Below are 13,066 nucleotides of genomic sequence, written 5' to 3' on the forward strand. Positions count from 1 at the left end.
TACCTGTGTGGTATGAGTTTGTGTCGGGGGAGGAGGAGGAGCGCCTTTTGACTTTGAATTATTCCTTTAAAAAAGAAAAAAACAAACTCATAAGAATACAAATGTGAATGCATATTGTGAAAATTAACAAACACATTGTAGAAAGTCAGTTGCATTTCCGCATCTCTTACCGGGACTCTGTAGACTGTTGAGGTGTGTGTGTGGTGGTGATGGTAGCTATCTTCTCAGCGTTGGTCAGCAGAGAAGCATTGGAAGATTCTGACAAGAGACAACGAAAAATGAGAGGAAAAAAACATACAGAGTGACTGCTTTCATTAAATGCATTTGCCTGTAGCTTTGTTTTTCAAAGACACTCTGGAGAACAAAATGTTACTGTCTAGAGGAGTTCCCTGAACCGCCCACTGGCAGTTCTATTCAACCTGATGCTAACTGCCTGTGATGTTGTCATGTGCCATTTGCTCATGGACAACTCTGGCCCTGCTGCACGAAAGAAAAAAGAGCAGTAAAGAAAAAATAAAACAAGCTCATGACCTGCGTCATTTTGTTTCATCTGTAATTCCATGAGGGGGAAAAAAAAACAAGGGCGACTGTCTTTTATTGCCTTTGTTTAATTCTCTTCACCAGCAGTAAAAGAGAACAGCATATTAGTTTCCAGTGACCATGGCAGGAGAACAGCTCTGTCTGTGTTTACCAGGAACATCAGCCTGACTCATTCGTCTCAGGCTCCTTACTCACTCTTCCCTCATTACCGGAAGAAATATGACTTCCTCACGGCCACCTCTCTGTCTCTCTGAGGTGAACAGTTTGCTGAAGCCACACTTTGCACCAATAAAACTTTGCATCGTGCTGCTACATGCACAAGCCTGTGAGCTGGTGAACATGTGCGTGTGGGAGGTTTTTTCCCACCTCTCTCACCTCCAGTCTTAATTAAGCCTCATTTTATGTCTCTGTGAGGGTTTTCATAGCTCCACTCTGCGCAGTGTCTTTATTGATTGACCAGTGGCTCCGATGGTAACAAACACCTTCCTTTCAGCTCTCGGTATGTTTTACCCAAACTGTAGACGCTTGGGTCACAAACTGCTTATGCTGAGATGACATTATGCAGTTCCATTTCCTTTTCTAGGCTAAGCTGCAGAGATTAACACCAGCAGGAAGCACTTGATTAAATGTGAGCAGTGTTTTTAATCCTTTCCAACTGACAACATATCCAGCAAATAAAATAAACAAAAACTACAGAGAGAGGAAGTGAGGCGGCACTACAGTAGTTTCTGGGGCACCTTCACCTTCCTCCTACTCGGTGAGTCGCTGAGATACAAGGGTTCACACCCCGATGAAAAGTGCTCTTGCCTGTGAAGAGCATCAGCACCCTTTGCTTTCCACTACATCCATGAATAAGATATAACACGCTGCCTTCTGAAACAGCCGTTGTGAGGCTGGAAGCTAAGAGCCTTACCATCACCCGGGATGATCCTGAGTGAGACTGTGTTCCCGGCTTCCTTGATCAGGTTGACGATGTCCGAGTGTGACTTGTTAGTGATGGAGCAGCCGTTCACAGCCAGTATTCGGTCCCCGACTTTCAGCTTTCCACAGCGGTCCGCCGGGCTGCCCTCGATGATGCGTCCTATTTTGTGGGGCATGGCCACACACGCATTTCCAGCTTTTGTGTTAACAATACATGTTTGTTTGCGTGTATATATTGCATTTTAGAATAGTGCGTGGAAAGGATTGTTTTTATTGTGTTGTGATTGGTTATATTGGTTTAGATTTTTTAAAAAGGGGAAAGAGAAAGAAAATATGGAGAAAGAAAGAAGAAGGAAGGTTAATTATCCGAATCGGCACATCCCAATTCACCACAGAAAGTCAAAAAGGGGTCGTTCCATCTCAAATCATCAGGGGCTGTCTGCTCGACCATCTCTGATTTGATTGAAACTTTTTTTTATCATAAACTATATATATATTCAAAAATAGCATGTGTGAAATTTTAGATTGATGTGTCAAGTACTTTCCAGATATTTTTTTAAATCGCCTGTCAACCCATTTTGAGCATATTTTTTCCCACATTGAAATTTGAGGTTATCGGGGTCTCAGAAACTATCAAAGAAAATGTTCACTGTTATTTTTAATATTGGACAAATAGATTAAAAAAATCTCTTTTAATGGGTGAGATGAAATATGCAAAAACACATTAAAAAGTCCCATCTTTGAGCATACATGAACAAAAATATTGATCGTGCACAGGCTTAAGTGTGATATTTTCAGAACCATATGTAGTTGCATGTCGCAAAAATACACTAAAAACATCTAAAATACTTTACAATATGAAATACTCACAGAAATGGGAACAAACAGTTATCTTTGTTGAACTTTCATAACTGATTGAACAAGTATGACAAGCTTTTTATACTTCAACTTACCAATAATCATAGAATATTTGATCTACTTGTCTAATATTACAGATTCAGTATCAATGACATGATGAGAAAAAAAATTGAAAATTTTACATTTTTATCTAATAGTTATTGAGATATCATCATTTAAAAATAGTTTCCATTTAAATTAATGAAAATGCATACACTAAAGGCTTTTTTTTTTCAAGAAAGTATTGATATATCAAGCTAAAATTCCACAAATTTCTTAGTAAATATACATATTTGATGCTATATGGTCAAGTTTAATGATTTGAAATTTGATGATTTGAAATGCAACGAGCCATAAGTTGTGTGCATATTGTAGCATGTTGCATTTTAGCATGCAAAATACCACATGTCCTGTAAAAGAGGAGCAAAACAATCTGATGTTAAAAAAAATTGATGGCTGCTTTGGGAAAATGCAGAAGATGCCCTCGGCCCCCATAGCGTGATGTGTTAATCGATGGGCTGTGAATAATGTCAATCACTGGTCAAAGCATCGTTATTTCCCCCAAACACCAAACCTGTCTGGGATCCATGAGCGTGCAGGAAGATTGAAAGTGATAAGAATTCTGAGGTGAGACGTGCATCCTTGTAACTTATATGTGACACTAATCATGCAGTCCGTGCAAACGCTGCAAGAAATACAAGCTGCACCAGAGTGACAGTGTTCAGTACTGCACATCTTGTATACACAGACGCTCTGAACAGACCCTGGGGATCTTCAGTTCTCCTCACCCTCCCTGCACCTCGGTCCTTTTATCTCTGCTCCTCCCTCCACTCCCCTCTGCCAACCAGTATTTTTGACAGCATCCATATTTATTACATCACCTTACTTCACAGTTACCCTTCCTCTGTCTTGATTGAAAAATGCACTTGTATCCTGTCACTCTATCTAAATAATGAGATATGGAACATTACAGGATGTGGCGAGGATTTAATGCCCAATCTGCTAAGCATAACACCAACCCCAGGTCATGGTGGGAGGGAATGAGAGGGGGATGGGACCTGCTGGACGGGAACAGAATGGTTTATGTATCCCTGATGTGTAGGGAATTGAATCAGCTGAAACTGCTTTGTTTTTTACCAGGACTGAAAAAAACACCCGGCGCTCGTGGAAGAAACCTCAGAGCAAGGTCACGCCATGTGTTATTTATTTATTTTTTTTTAGTAATAGGCCTACGCATTCCTCCGTCAGATTTCAGCTTATGTCCTTATACATGGTTAGAATCCATGAGGAGTGAGTGCAGGATGCTAAAGCATGATCCTAACCCAAGTCTATTCGTCTTATCCTCCAAAGGGGGGAACAGGGAGAAGGGGGGCACAGCAAGGCAGCAGCAAAAACAGGAACCTCAGAAGGCTAGAAGACGTTTAGACAAGGTTGTTGACTGTCATAGGCATCATTATAAATTACACATTAATTCTTGTGTTGCGTTTTGCAGAGCAGCACCATTAGCCCATGGGATCAATGAAATTTTCCCTGGGCAGACAGTATAGCTAACACATCATCCATTCTTGTGTTTCGCCTATGACACACCACAGTACATCATCATAACGGCTAAGTACACAAGGGACCTTGCTATGACATTCGTGCTGGAAATTCATCACTCAGAGAGGTTAATACCAAATTTGTTCAAGGACAACATCCAAAATTCGTCATCAATGCCTGAGCAACTTTAATACTTGCAATTCTGCTGCTTTGCTGTGATACATAAATGGTACAGACAGCTGTGGACTGTACTCCAATTACATGCTGAATGAATTGGTGTGTGGCATGAATCTGTGATGATGGTGTTTGTGATAAAGTTGCAGCCAGTCTGATCCTGGGGGAATGTGATCTGCATATGTACAGTTTTAATATCCTCAAGCTCATGGTAGCAGGTCTATGACCTGTCTGTGGCATTCAGCTCACTCCTGTCAAACGCCAGTCCCCTGCCATTCACAAGTAGACAAAACTCACGAAGGAGTAACTGCTAAAATATGGTAATTCTGCCAGGAGACGACATCAATCATTTAACTCTGTGGTGCTTTCATACTTTCCCTGGACACGGCTCTTTGCTGGAAGTCTGCTTTTGGAGACAAAAGCCGTTTCATGTACCAACTTTCAGGTTTTGGAGATAAGACAATCTGTTCTGGATATAAGCCCTGAAAGGCTTAAAAAGCACTGAATTTAGTTTAATAGTTTGTAAATGAACTGTTATCTTCCTTATATGTAGCAATGGCAGGCACAGTGTTTCTGAATCCTAGTGTGACTGTGCTGAGGTATGGTATAATGGTATCATCGTGAAATAGGTGTTCAATTCCTAAATTTTAAAGATCTTATATTTCCTGCAGATGTCTACCAAATGAATGCGTAATGCAAATGTGTGAAGTATTGTTGTCACTGCCATGTGGTGACCTTTGAAGAATGTTGTTTTGAGACCAAAATACTGATCTGTTACGTTATCTGTGAAGTTATTTGTGCATGCTGCTCACAGCCATTGAGTAGATTAATCACAGAGAAAGACAAAAATGATCTTCAGAAAAACTCTTTTCACATAACATGCACCAATTCAAGTCACAAATTCCCAAACAATCAAACTTTTGAATCAGATGAAGGTCTAAATTGAGCCATGCTATGTTTTTGAAGTCAAACAGAGTCAGTCCATACTAAACAAAACAAATTCTCCTGTCAAACTCAACTGACGTTCCTGTCAGTCTCAACTAGCTCCAGCACAGTCTGCCTCACTTACCAAAGGTGGTGCCGGCGTCGGGCCTGGAAACAGACGACACGATGACAAAGCCGAATCCCTCGTTCTCTCCTCGCTGGATCTCCACATCGTAGGGCTGCAGGGAGGCGGGCACCACCGCACTTCCACTGCCACCTCCGCCGCCACTGCCTATACCGCTGGTCGATCCGCTGCCGGAGCTGACGGTGTTGAGCGAGTTCTGGCTCCCTTGGGGGGTCCGCTTGCCCTCAGTCAGACTCGGTGCCTGGGTGCTGCTGTGATGGGAGGAGGCTGGCGATGGAGGAACGTCACCTTCTCCTTTCGACACTGCGGATAATGAGGATGATGATCAGACGAGCCTGACGATCTTCAGCATGTGATATGTTTACATAACATGCATGTGACATTGCGTGACACGTAATTTGATGTAAAACTCTCATCACCTCCGTATCCTGGGGTCTTTCGTCTCACAGTGAGGTTGACATGGCCCTGTTTGGCTGCCTGCTGCATCAGCTGCACCACCAGCTGGTGAGACTTCCCCACTACTGCTGTGCCGTCCACACAGATGAGCTCATCGCCCGACCGCAGGCGTCCGTCCTCATCTGCTGCACCATACTTCACTATGTGTCCTATGTAGATCTGGAAAAGGCAACCACACACAGAGGATTATGTAATATTTTTGTAGAATTAAGCTGCAATTTATAGCATTGTATTGCATTTATCTACTTAACGGCATCAGTGCATCAGATTCATAATAATGAAACTATTCTAAATACACTGTAGTAAATGAAACCATTAGACAAGAGAGAGTGCAGTGACTTAGTTTCTCCCTGTTATAAATCAATCTCAGCTGCCTTTCAGAGCCTACTGCTGGGTTACTTAAAGATATCTGTGGCTGACATAGGAGAAACCAAGAAGGTCAATGCAGCCTACTTGGGCCAAAGGGAAGCTTGTGTGCTTTAGGCGCTGTGTGGGAGTGTACACACAGTTCCGACAGAAGCAAGCGCACAAAATACCATGCAGCATCTTTGGCATAAACAAAAAGTACTAAATCATGTGGAGTAGACCTGAAGTCTGCTGCCATTTTATTTCCCTCTATTCCTCAATCGCTGCCTTCCTCTCGTCTCTCTCACTCCCTCCTTTAAGACAAATATATGGCACACAACTAGAAGGATTGGTGTATAAGGCCTTTGCTTCTTTTAACAAGCTGTCTATATGATCCTCCAGAGAGCAACAGTTCCAGTTAGAGAGCGAGAGAGAGGGTGAGAGAGAGTGATGTGTTAGGACTTTCTGCTGCTCCGGTTTAAAGGCAGCAACAGAAGGAATGTAACGAAGCAAAGAGCCTCTTGTGGGAGAGAACATCCAGAGATGGTAGAGCTGCTGTGTGTGAGTATGCATGTACCCTTCAGTCTTCTAATTCTGCTACTATAAATTATCAATGAGATTCAAAGGTGAAAGGGTACTTACAGGCTCCCCAGGCTCATTTCCACCCAAGATGCGAAAGCCAAAGCCTGTATCCTTCCGCCAAAGGAAAATATCCTGCTCCTGGCAATCTGGCACTGAAAAAAGAGAAACAGTGAGATAACTCCATGGAAATCAACCACCAGACCCACCGCAGATCTGCTAGCTCCGCTCAGTGATTAGGATCTATGTAGGCTAATCACTGAATGTTTATTGCTCTGATCAACAGGTTCTCTCTCCTGTTTTGTCTAATGATCACAAATCAGCATCCAGTTGTGTACACGCCGATCAATAAGGTGTTCTATTAGTGTCAGAATGAGAGCAACAGCTGCTCCTTCGCTCACCTCATCTCTGCCTTGTTGGCTCCTTGATCTCACGAGCAGACCACAAACTAGGCTGCAAAGTCTCACGCTATCACCTCGTCAAACTCACAGAGCCCCGAAATCTAAAAATGCACTCAATGCAGATACCTATTATTAGCCCTCATTTACAACCGAACCTTTCTTGCATGCATTCATTTGCAGCATCTCCCTCCCATGTACTGCATCTCTTCCGCTTTCCATCAAACGCACACACACACCTCCCCACACATTAGCATCTCACCATGGATGGAGCAGACTGTGGAGGAGGACACAGGCAATTTGGTGTCAGTCTGTTCAACCCACAGGGCCAGTACGCACAGGAGGCACAGGCCATTTCTTCCTGCACCGCCTGCTGTCCACACGGCTGCCACGCAAGGCCAGTAGTGAACCCATTAGCTTTAGCTCTCCAGTAACTTGCTTGGTGTGAATTTAACTGCCACTATGAGACCTGTAATTAACCCTCCGCTGATTTGTGTTTATAGTGATCAAACCTCAACGTAAACTACCAGCAAGAGTTGTGTGCCGCATCAAGCGACAGGTGACATGGAACAAAATTCCAGAATCCTCACCTTTCCGTCACACTGTCCTGCCGCTGAAACAGTGATCTTCCAGTGCACTCAGTGAATGCATGAATGCGCCTACTCACAAATTCAAGTGGAGTGGACTCATATGTGGAAGCATGCACATGAATATGAAAACTACAGACAGAGAATCTGGGCCTCGTTGTCATTCTTTGTCTCCTTCCCTGTTTCATTGTGTCTCCTTTCCTCCCCCGCTGAATCAAAAAGGGGCTGCAGCTCCTTCAGGGGTTATCAAACAGATATACCAATCAGCTGCAGCTTAAAGCAGCCCTCTCCAGGCCCAGTTAATATTTAATCAGCAGCAGTCCTAGATTCCACAGGCAGCCATGATTATTAACCAACACTGCAATACACAGCATGTACGCGACCCGCATCTCTGTCTGGGAACAGTCACAAATGTGTGACAAGCGAACACAACAGACCCACCGTAGACATCACAGCTCTACAATCACTGTGCAATCTTTTTGCAACACACATGGATTTCACAGCATATACACACACCCATACGCCTCTTTAATATCACCACTGGTACAAGCACAGGAGGTGTGAAAGATGTAATTCAGCCAGAACAGGCGAGCGGACCTGTTATTTTGGACGATCTCACAGGCTCTCTTGTTCTCACAGGCTCTTCTATTAGAACAAGGTAAGTGCTTTGACAGCTGCACAGTGTTTCACCATAAAGAATGCAAGAACAGGCCATGACTGCAAATGATACGGAGGAGTCTTACAGAGACACTCGCCTACTTTCTGGTGTTCCAATTTTGGATTTTGGCTTCTGGCTTCTCTGTTTTCCAACAACTAAACATAGCATGACACAAGCTGTTTGGCTGATAATAACACAAATGTGGTGAGTTTTAAACTTCAAGAAAAGGTGCTTTATCTTCCCCCTGGATGACATGCAGACAAATACGCATACATGTGCTGGTCTCTCGAGCAAGAGAGGATGAAAATAACAATGTGCACCATGGCAACACTCATCAGTTCACACTTGTGTGTTTTCAAGGATGCGTCTGTCTTGGAGGCACCTATTGTCACAGGATCCACTGTGACTTAAGAAGCACAGAAGTGTTTTGCAAACTACACATACATGGAGATGCTAACCACAATGAACTCTGTTTAAGTTCACAAATGAAACGCAGTGTGTTTACTAGTGCACTCCAGGAAAAAGAATCAGAGATGTTTGCAGGGTGTCAGCGAACGGATTTGATGATTCAATTAGCAGTTGTCTTTTTTTAAATCCGTTGCATCTTGAATTTTGCATCTAATCTCAAAAATCACACCATACAAACATTACTAACTGTTTATAATCTAAAGTCAACAAAACTTTCAAATTTCTAAAATTAGACATAAAAAAACTCTACTCACGTCGACTCTCGTACATGCTTCTGGACTGTGCCCAGATCTTAAAGGGGTCTGGCTTCTTCTGGAGGGTGAGGGTGCCATCTGCGGGGTCCTGAGGAGGCAGGCCTGGCAGAGGCTGGGTGGGGGCAGCAGGAGTTGGAGCCACCGCCTCACTGGGCATGGCAGAGGGTGGGTGGCTGGGAGAATCGGTGTGGGTGCTGCGATGGCTGCACACACTGTGCTGAGAGCTGCTCTGGCTGTCTTTTCTCTCTAACTGGTGCTGGGTGGACAGAAAACACAGAGAGGTGTATGTGTTTAAAGGAAGGGGGTGGATATAAACACATAAACAGAAGATAGAGATCGAGGGCAGAGAGGGAGGGGAAAAAATGCAAGAGGGATAAGTCAGTCAGTGATATGAGTGAGATAGAGGACAAAAGAGATCAGTGAGAAGAGTGTTGATGGAGGACAAAAAAAAAACGTGTCCAAGGTCATTCTTTTTAGACATTGCAGTAGAACATCTCTTGCTAAACACATCTGCTGGAGTGTGAGGAGAAATGACTCGGTTTCCATGGTTGCAAGACAAAGACAGTTTGAATATGAGGGAATTTTAATGAACAAAGTTATTGCACTTTATGAATCCCATGATTCTTTGTTTATTGCGGAAGGTCTTGTGCACAGAAACAAAACCAAGGTTGGTCTCAATTGGAATAGAAATGTGTAAAAACAAACTGTAAAGTGCTAAAAGTGGAAAAGAAACTGAAATTGCTCAAAATAATCGAATGTTTTAAGAGTGAATTAGAAAATGTTTTCACAACAAAAATGTTGAGGGTAAATCTTGTACTGTACATTTGGTTGTATATTGAGCAACTTTAGCTCCGCTTAGAGAAAACACACCGAAATTCTTATCAAGCAAAAAACTCATTCTAGATGGTAGATTAATTTGTAATTGGGGTACAAATTACCCCATTACGATCTGTTTACCTCACAATCGTAATGATAGGATGGATTAACTGTTGCTATGATAACTTTACAGTACTACGAACCGATGTGCAGTGTTTTGATATTTGATAAGGCTTCATATTCCACCGATGTGTTACTCAAACTGGACTTCCTGAGACACATCTCATTTGTGCTTCAAGCAACACATCCTTATCTACAAAGTCCTTAGAATTATTTTAACTGTGTTGGGTCTGAACGTTTGCAGAGAAGATATATAGAGTACAATGATATTTTATGGCCTTCTAAGATGCTGCTGTGCTCCTTCTGCTGCCAGAAAATGTTTATATCACTATGTTATTATTTAAAGATAAACATTGCAAAAATACTTTACAACTTCATAAAAAATTTGCCGTGCTGAGAAAATGCAATCACTGACAGTGAAACAACTGGATATTTTTATCTGATAAGAATAATAAGCCATTGCATGAAATAGCAGAGAAGTCGTGGCACCATCTCTATGTCTCTCACTCATCACACTGTACGAGATGATGGGTCAAATTCTAGTAATGCTTCCTAATGAGGACAACAGCTATGCAAAATTGACTTATCATTTGATCACTGTAGACTCAGTTAATGAGTTGAGACAGCACAGTCTCTCTCGCATATGGGAGTTTACTGTGAGCATCTATTTAGACTCTGAACTGGAGGCAAAATGGTTGTTCTGGGCTGACACAAAGTCGCATGCAGTGTGACATTTCACTGACATAACACAGAGGGGGGAAAACTGGCTTTTCCCTCAGCGGAAAGCTAATCCAGAGTGACAGTCAGGCAGGGCCACTATTGGTCCCGCTCGACCCCCTTACAGCGCCCACCCCTCCTCTATCCACCACGCCATGTGACCTAACTAGGTAACACCTACAGCTATGATGGACACCATCCCACGCTAATCCTAATTCTAATGTCCAGCCGGCTGAGGGGAGCTTTTAATGTCGATTAAGTGACACGAGGCGAGGTTTTCTTCCACTCAAGTGGTGGGAATTGAACCTGTCACTGACCTTGAATGAGCCTGTCTGAAGGAAACATCCCTCCGCTGTAACTCGGTGGCTCTCCAGGGGTGAAATAGGGTGACAGCAATTTAAAGCTACACCGGCATCTCCTCTGTGCCTGTATTGATTTTTTATCAGGTTGAGATGAGTCGTAAAAATTAGGAGGCGTTTGCTCTTTAAACTCCTGAATAACTGCACTGTCCCCTGAAAAAGTCTCGCGTTGCTCACTGAACTTGTCTTTCTCCCCTCTTTTCTGCAACATTCTTGTCAATCACATCTATGAGTCAGATTGTAATCTGTTGCAATCTCTCCTCCAGCTTCCCCCAAACTCCCCTCTTCTTTGCTCTCGTCTCACTCTGGCATTATTGCCCTCTTCTCCCTGTCTCTTATCCTCAGTGTTCTCACTGTATCTGTGGGCTATCATAGTGATTCACTGCTGTGGGTCCAACCATTTCAAACGCTGGTCCTCCCCCCTACCTCCCTCATGCCCATCCCTTTTTTTCTATCGTTTCTTCCTGCCTCTTTCTCCCATCTTCCCTCAGTTATCTGCCCTCCCCAACAGCTGGTCACTGTTACACTGTTCTGCCTAGGCTATTCTTAATCAGTCACAGAACGGCAGCATGGCAGGAGCAGAGGGATGAAGAGAGACAGCGAGAGGATATGAAACACAGAGGCAAGAAAGGCAAAGAAAAACTATGACAGATAGCAGCATGTAGCAAGTGGCAGCCTGAGAAAGAAGAAGTGAAGAGGAATGATGGCAGCATAAAAAAGAGAATATTTCTGAAGCTCTGGGTGCAGAACAGTAGCGCAAGAGTTAGATATGTGTCTGTTTCTTTTGTTCTTTAAATAGCACTCCCTTCAGTCAGGAGCAAGTACGAGGAAATGCACACACACAAACACACAAACACACACACGCGCACACACACATGTAAAAGAGCTGAAGATCATAGTACTCACCACCAGCTTTGGACTCCTCTTGGCTGGCACCACTCCTGCAAAACATCGGCAGAGAGACAGAGAGAGCATTAATGACCTGCGGTGCTCTTCCCTTGTCCTCTCTGATCAAAAACTCCCCAGGACAAGCGGATGAACCCCCGGTTCCTGCTGCAGAGCAGAGTGCAACTTGCCCAGGTCTCTTTCTCCTCTTCCTCCCCCTCTCTGTTGCTTTCTCTTTCAGAGCAACACACTGCGCTAGGCTGCCCGCTAATCTAAGTGATCTCCTCCCCCTGTGCTTGGATCCCGCTCCGCTCAGCGCTCTCACCCGTGCTATTAGATGAGGAGCTACTGATCTATCTGCATCAGACGGGCTGACCGATGCTGTAGCATCGGCCGGTACAAGCTACAGGTCCCCCACAAACAGATCCCCTCCCCAAGTCTGCTCGCCAGCTGTCTCCAGCACAAGCAGATTCTCAGCTATTACCCACATTGAAGGAGCTCAGCAGTTTGAGCATCATATTAAAGTAGAGCCTGAGCTGCTGCCTTACTATGCACATCTTATGAGTAGCTACAGAGCTGTTTCCTCTCCTCTCAACTCCACTGCTTTGCTCAAGGCTTACATTGCGAAGCTCATCTTCTCTCGCTGCCCTTTTTTTTCTCTCGTTCCCTCCCCCTTCCTGCGTGCATCATGACTTACTGTGCCTCGCTCTCTCTCTCTCTCTCTCTCTCTTATGTACCAGTTAACTTAGTGTAGAGAGTCACCAAGAAGATCAATCTCATTTGTGCTAATGAAATATTAATACTTGGAGCCACTTGTCAGGGGAGATGTTTCACAGAATATCAGTGTAGGGAATAACGTGCATCCACACTTTTTCACATCACATTCCAACCGTCATTCCCTGTGTAGGTTCTTTTACCTCAAACATATTAATCTCGACCTATTCACCCGATTATTTAACCCAAACACAGCTTCATGCACGGTTTTCCAAGAAAACTCATTTGCCTTCCCGGAGCTCCTTTTCCCTGACACTCATTATAGCACAATATGTTGAGACGAAAATAGACAAATGAATGCATGAACGGTGTGAAGCAGGATTGGGACAAGGAAATGCTGTTGCCAAGGCAATAGTTCTGTATACAATAGCAGCAGCACATCACATTTATATAAATTGTACACCTTTGACCCAGCACAACTTCCTTCTCCTTCATTTCTGCTTTCGAAGCCAGTAAAAAATGTGCTGTCTCCTGATACATCTGATGCATCCATGATGATCCATGTACTGT

The 13,066-nt window shown here is 43.6% G+C and overlaps 1 protein-coding gene across 15 annotated transcripts in view; it reads right to left on the reverse strand.

Annotated features, from left to right (window-relative positions):
- LOC111576822 (membrane-associated guanylate kinase, WW and PDZ domain-containing protein 1-like) overlaps positions 1-13,066 on the reverse strand; it is a 101,483-nt gene that overhangs the window by 6,300 nt on the left and 82,117 nt on the right. For 13 of the 15 annotated variants that reach the window (XM_055013207.1, XM_023282736.3, XM_023282737.3 and 10 more), the window contains 8 exons: positions 11,804-11,838; positions 8,886-9,141; positions 6,584-6,675; positions 5,560-5,755; positions 5,141-5,443; positions 1,454-1,657; positions 171-258; positions 4-64 (listed from right to left, as the gene is read on the reverse strand). In XM_055013207.1, the coding sequence (XP_054869182.1) occupies positions 4-64; positions 171-258; positions 1,454-1,657; positions 5,141-5,443; positions 5,560-5,755; positions 6,584-6,675; positions 8,886-9,141; positions 11,804-11,838 (1,235 nt within the window). The remainder of the gene's footprint in view (positions 1-3; positions 65-170; positions 259-1,453; positions 1,658-5,140; positions 5,444-5,559; positions 5,756-6,583; positions 6,676-8,885; positions 9,142-11,803; positions 11,839-13,066) is intronic. The other 2 variants (XM_023282738.3, XM_055013209.1) reach the window with 1 other exon arrangement.

The sequence above is a fragment of the Amphiprion ocellaris genome, chromosome 8, assembly GCF_022539595.1.
Source record: "Amphiprion ocellaris isolate individual 3 ecotype Okinawa chromosome 8, ASM2253959v1, whole genome shotgun sequence".
Taxonomy (NCBI): domain Eukaryota; kingdom Metazoa; phylum Chordata; class Actinopteri; family Pomacentridae; genus Amphiprion; species Amphiprion ocellaris.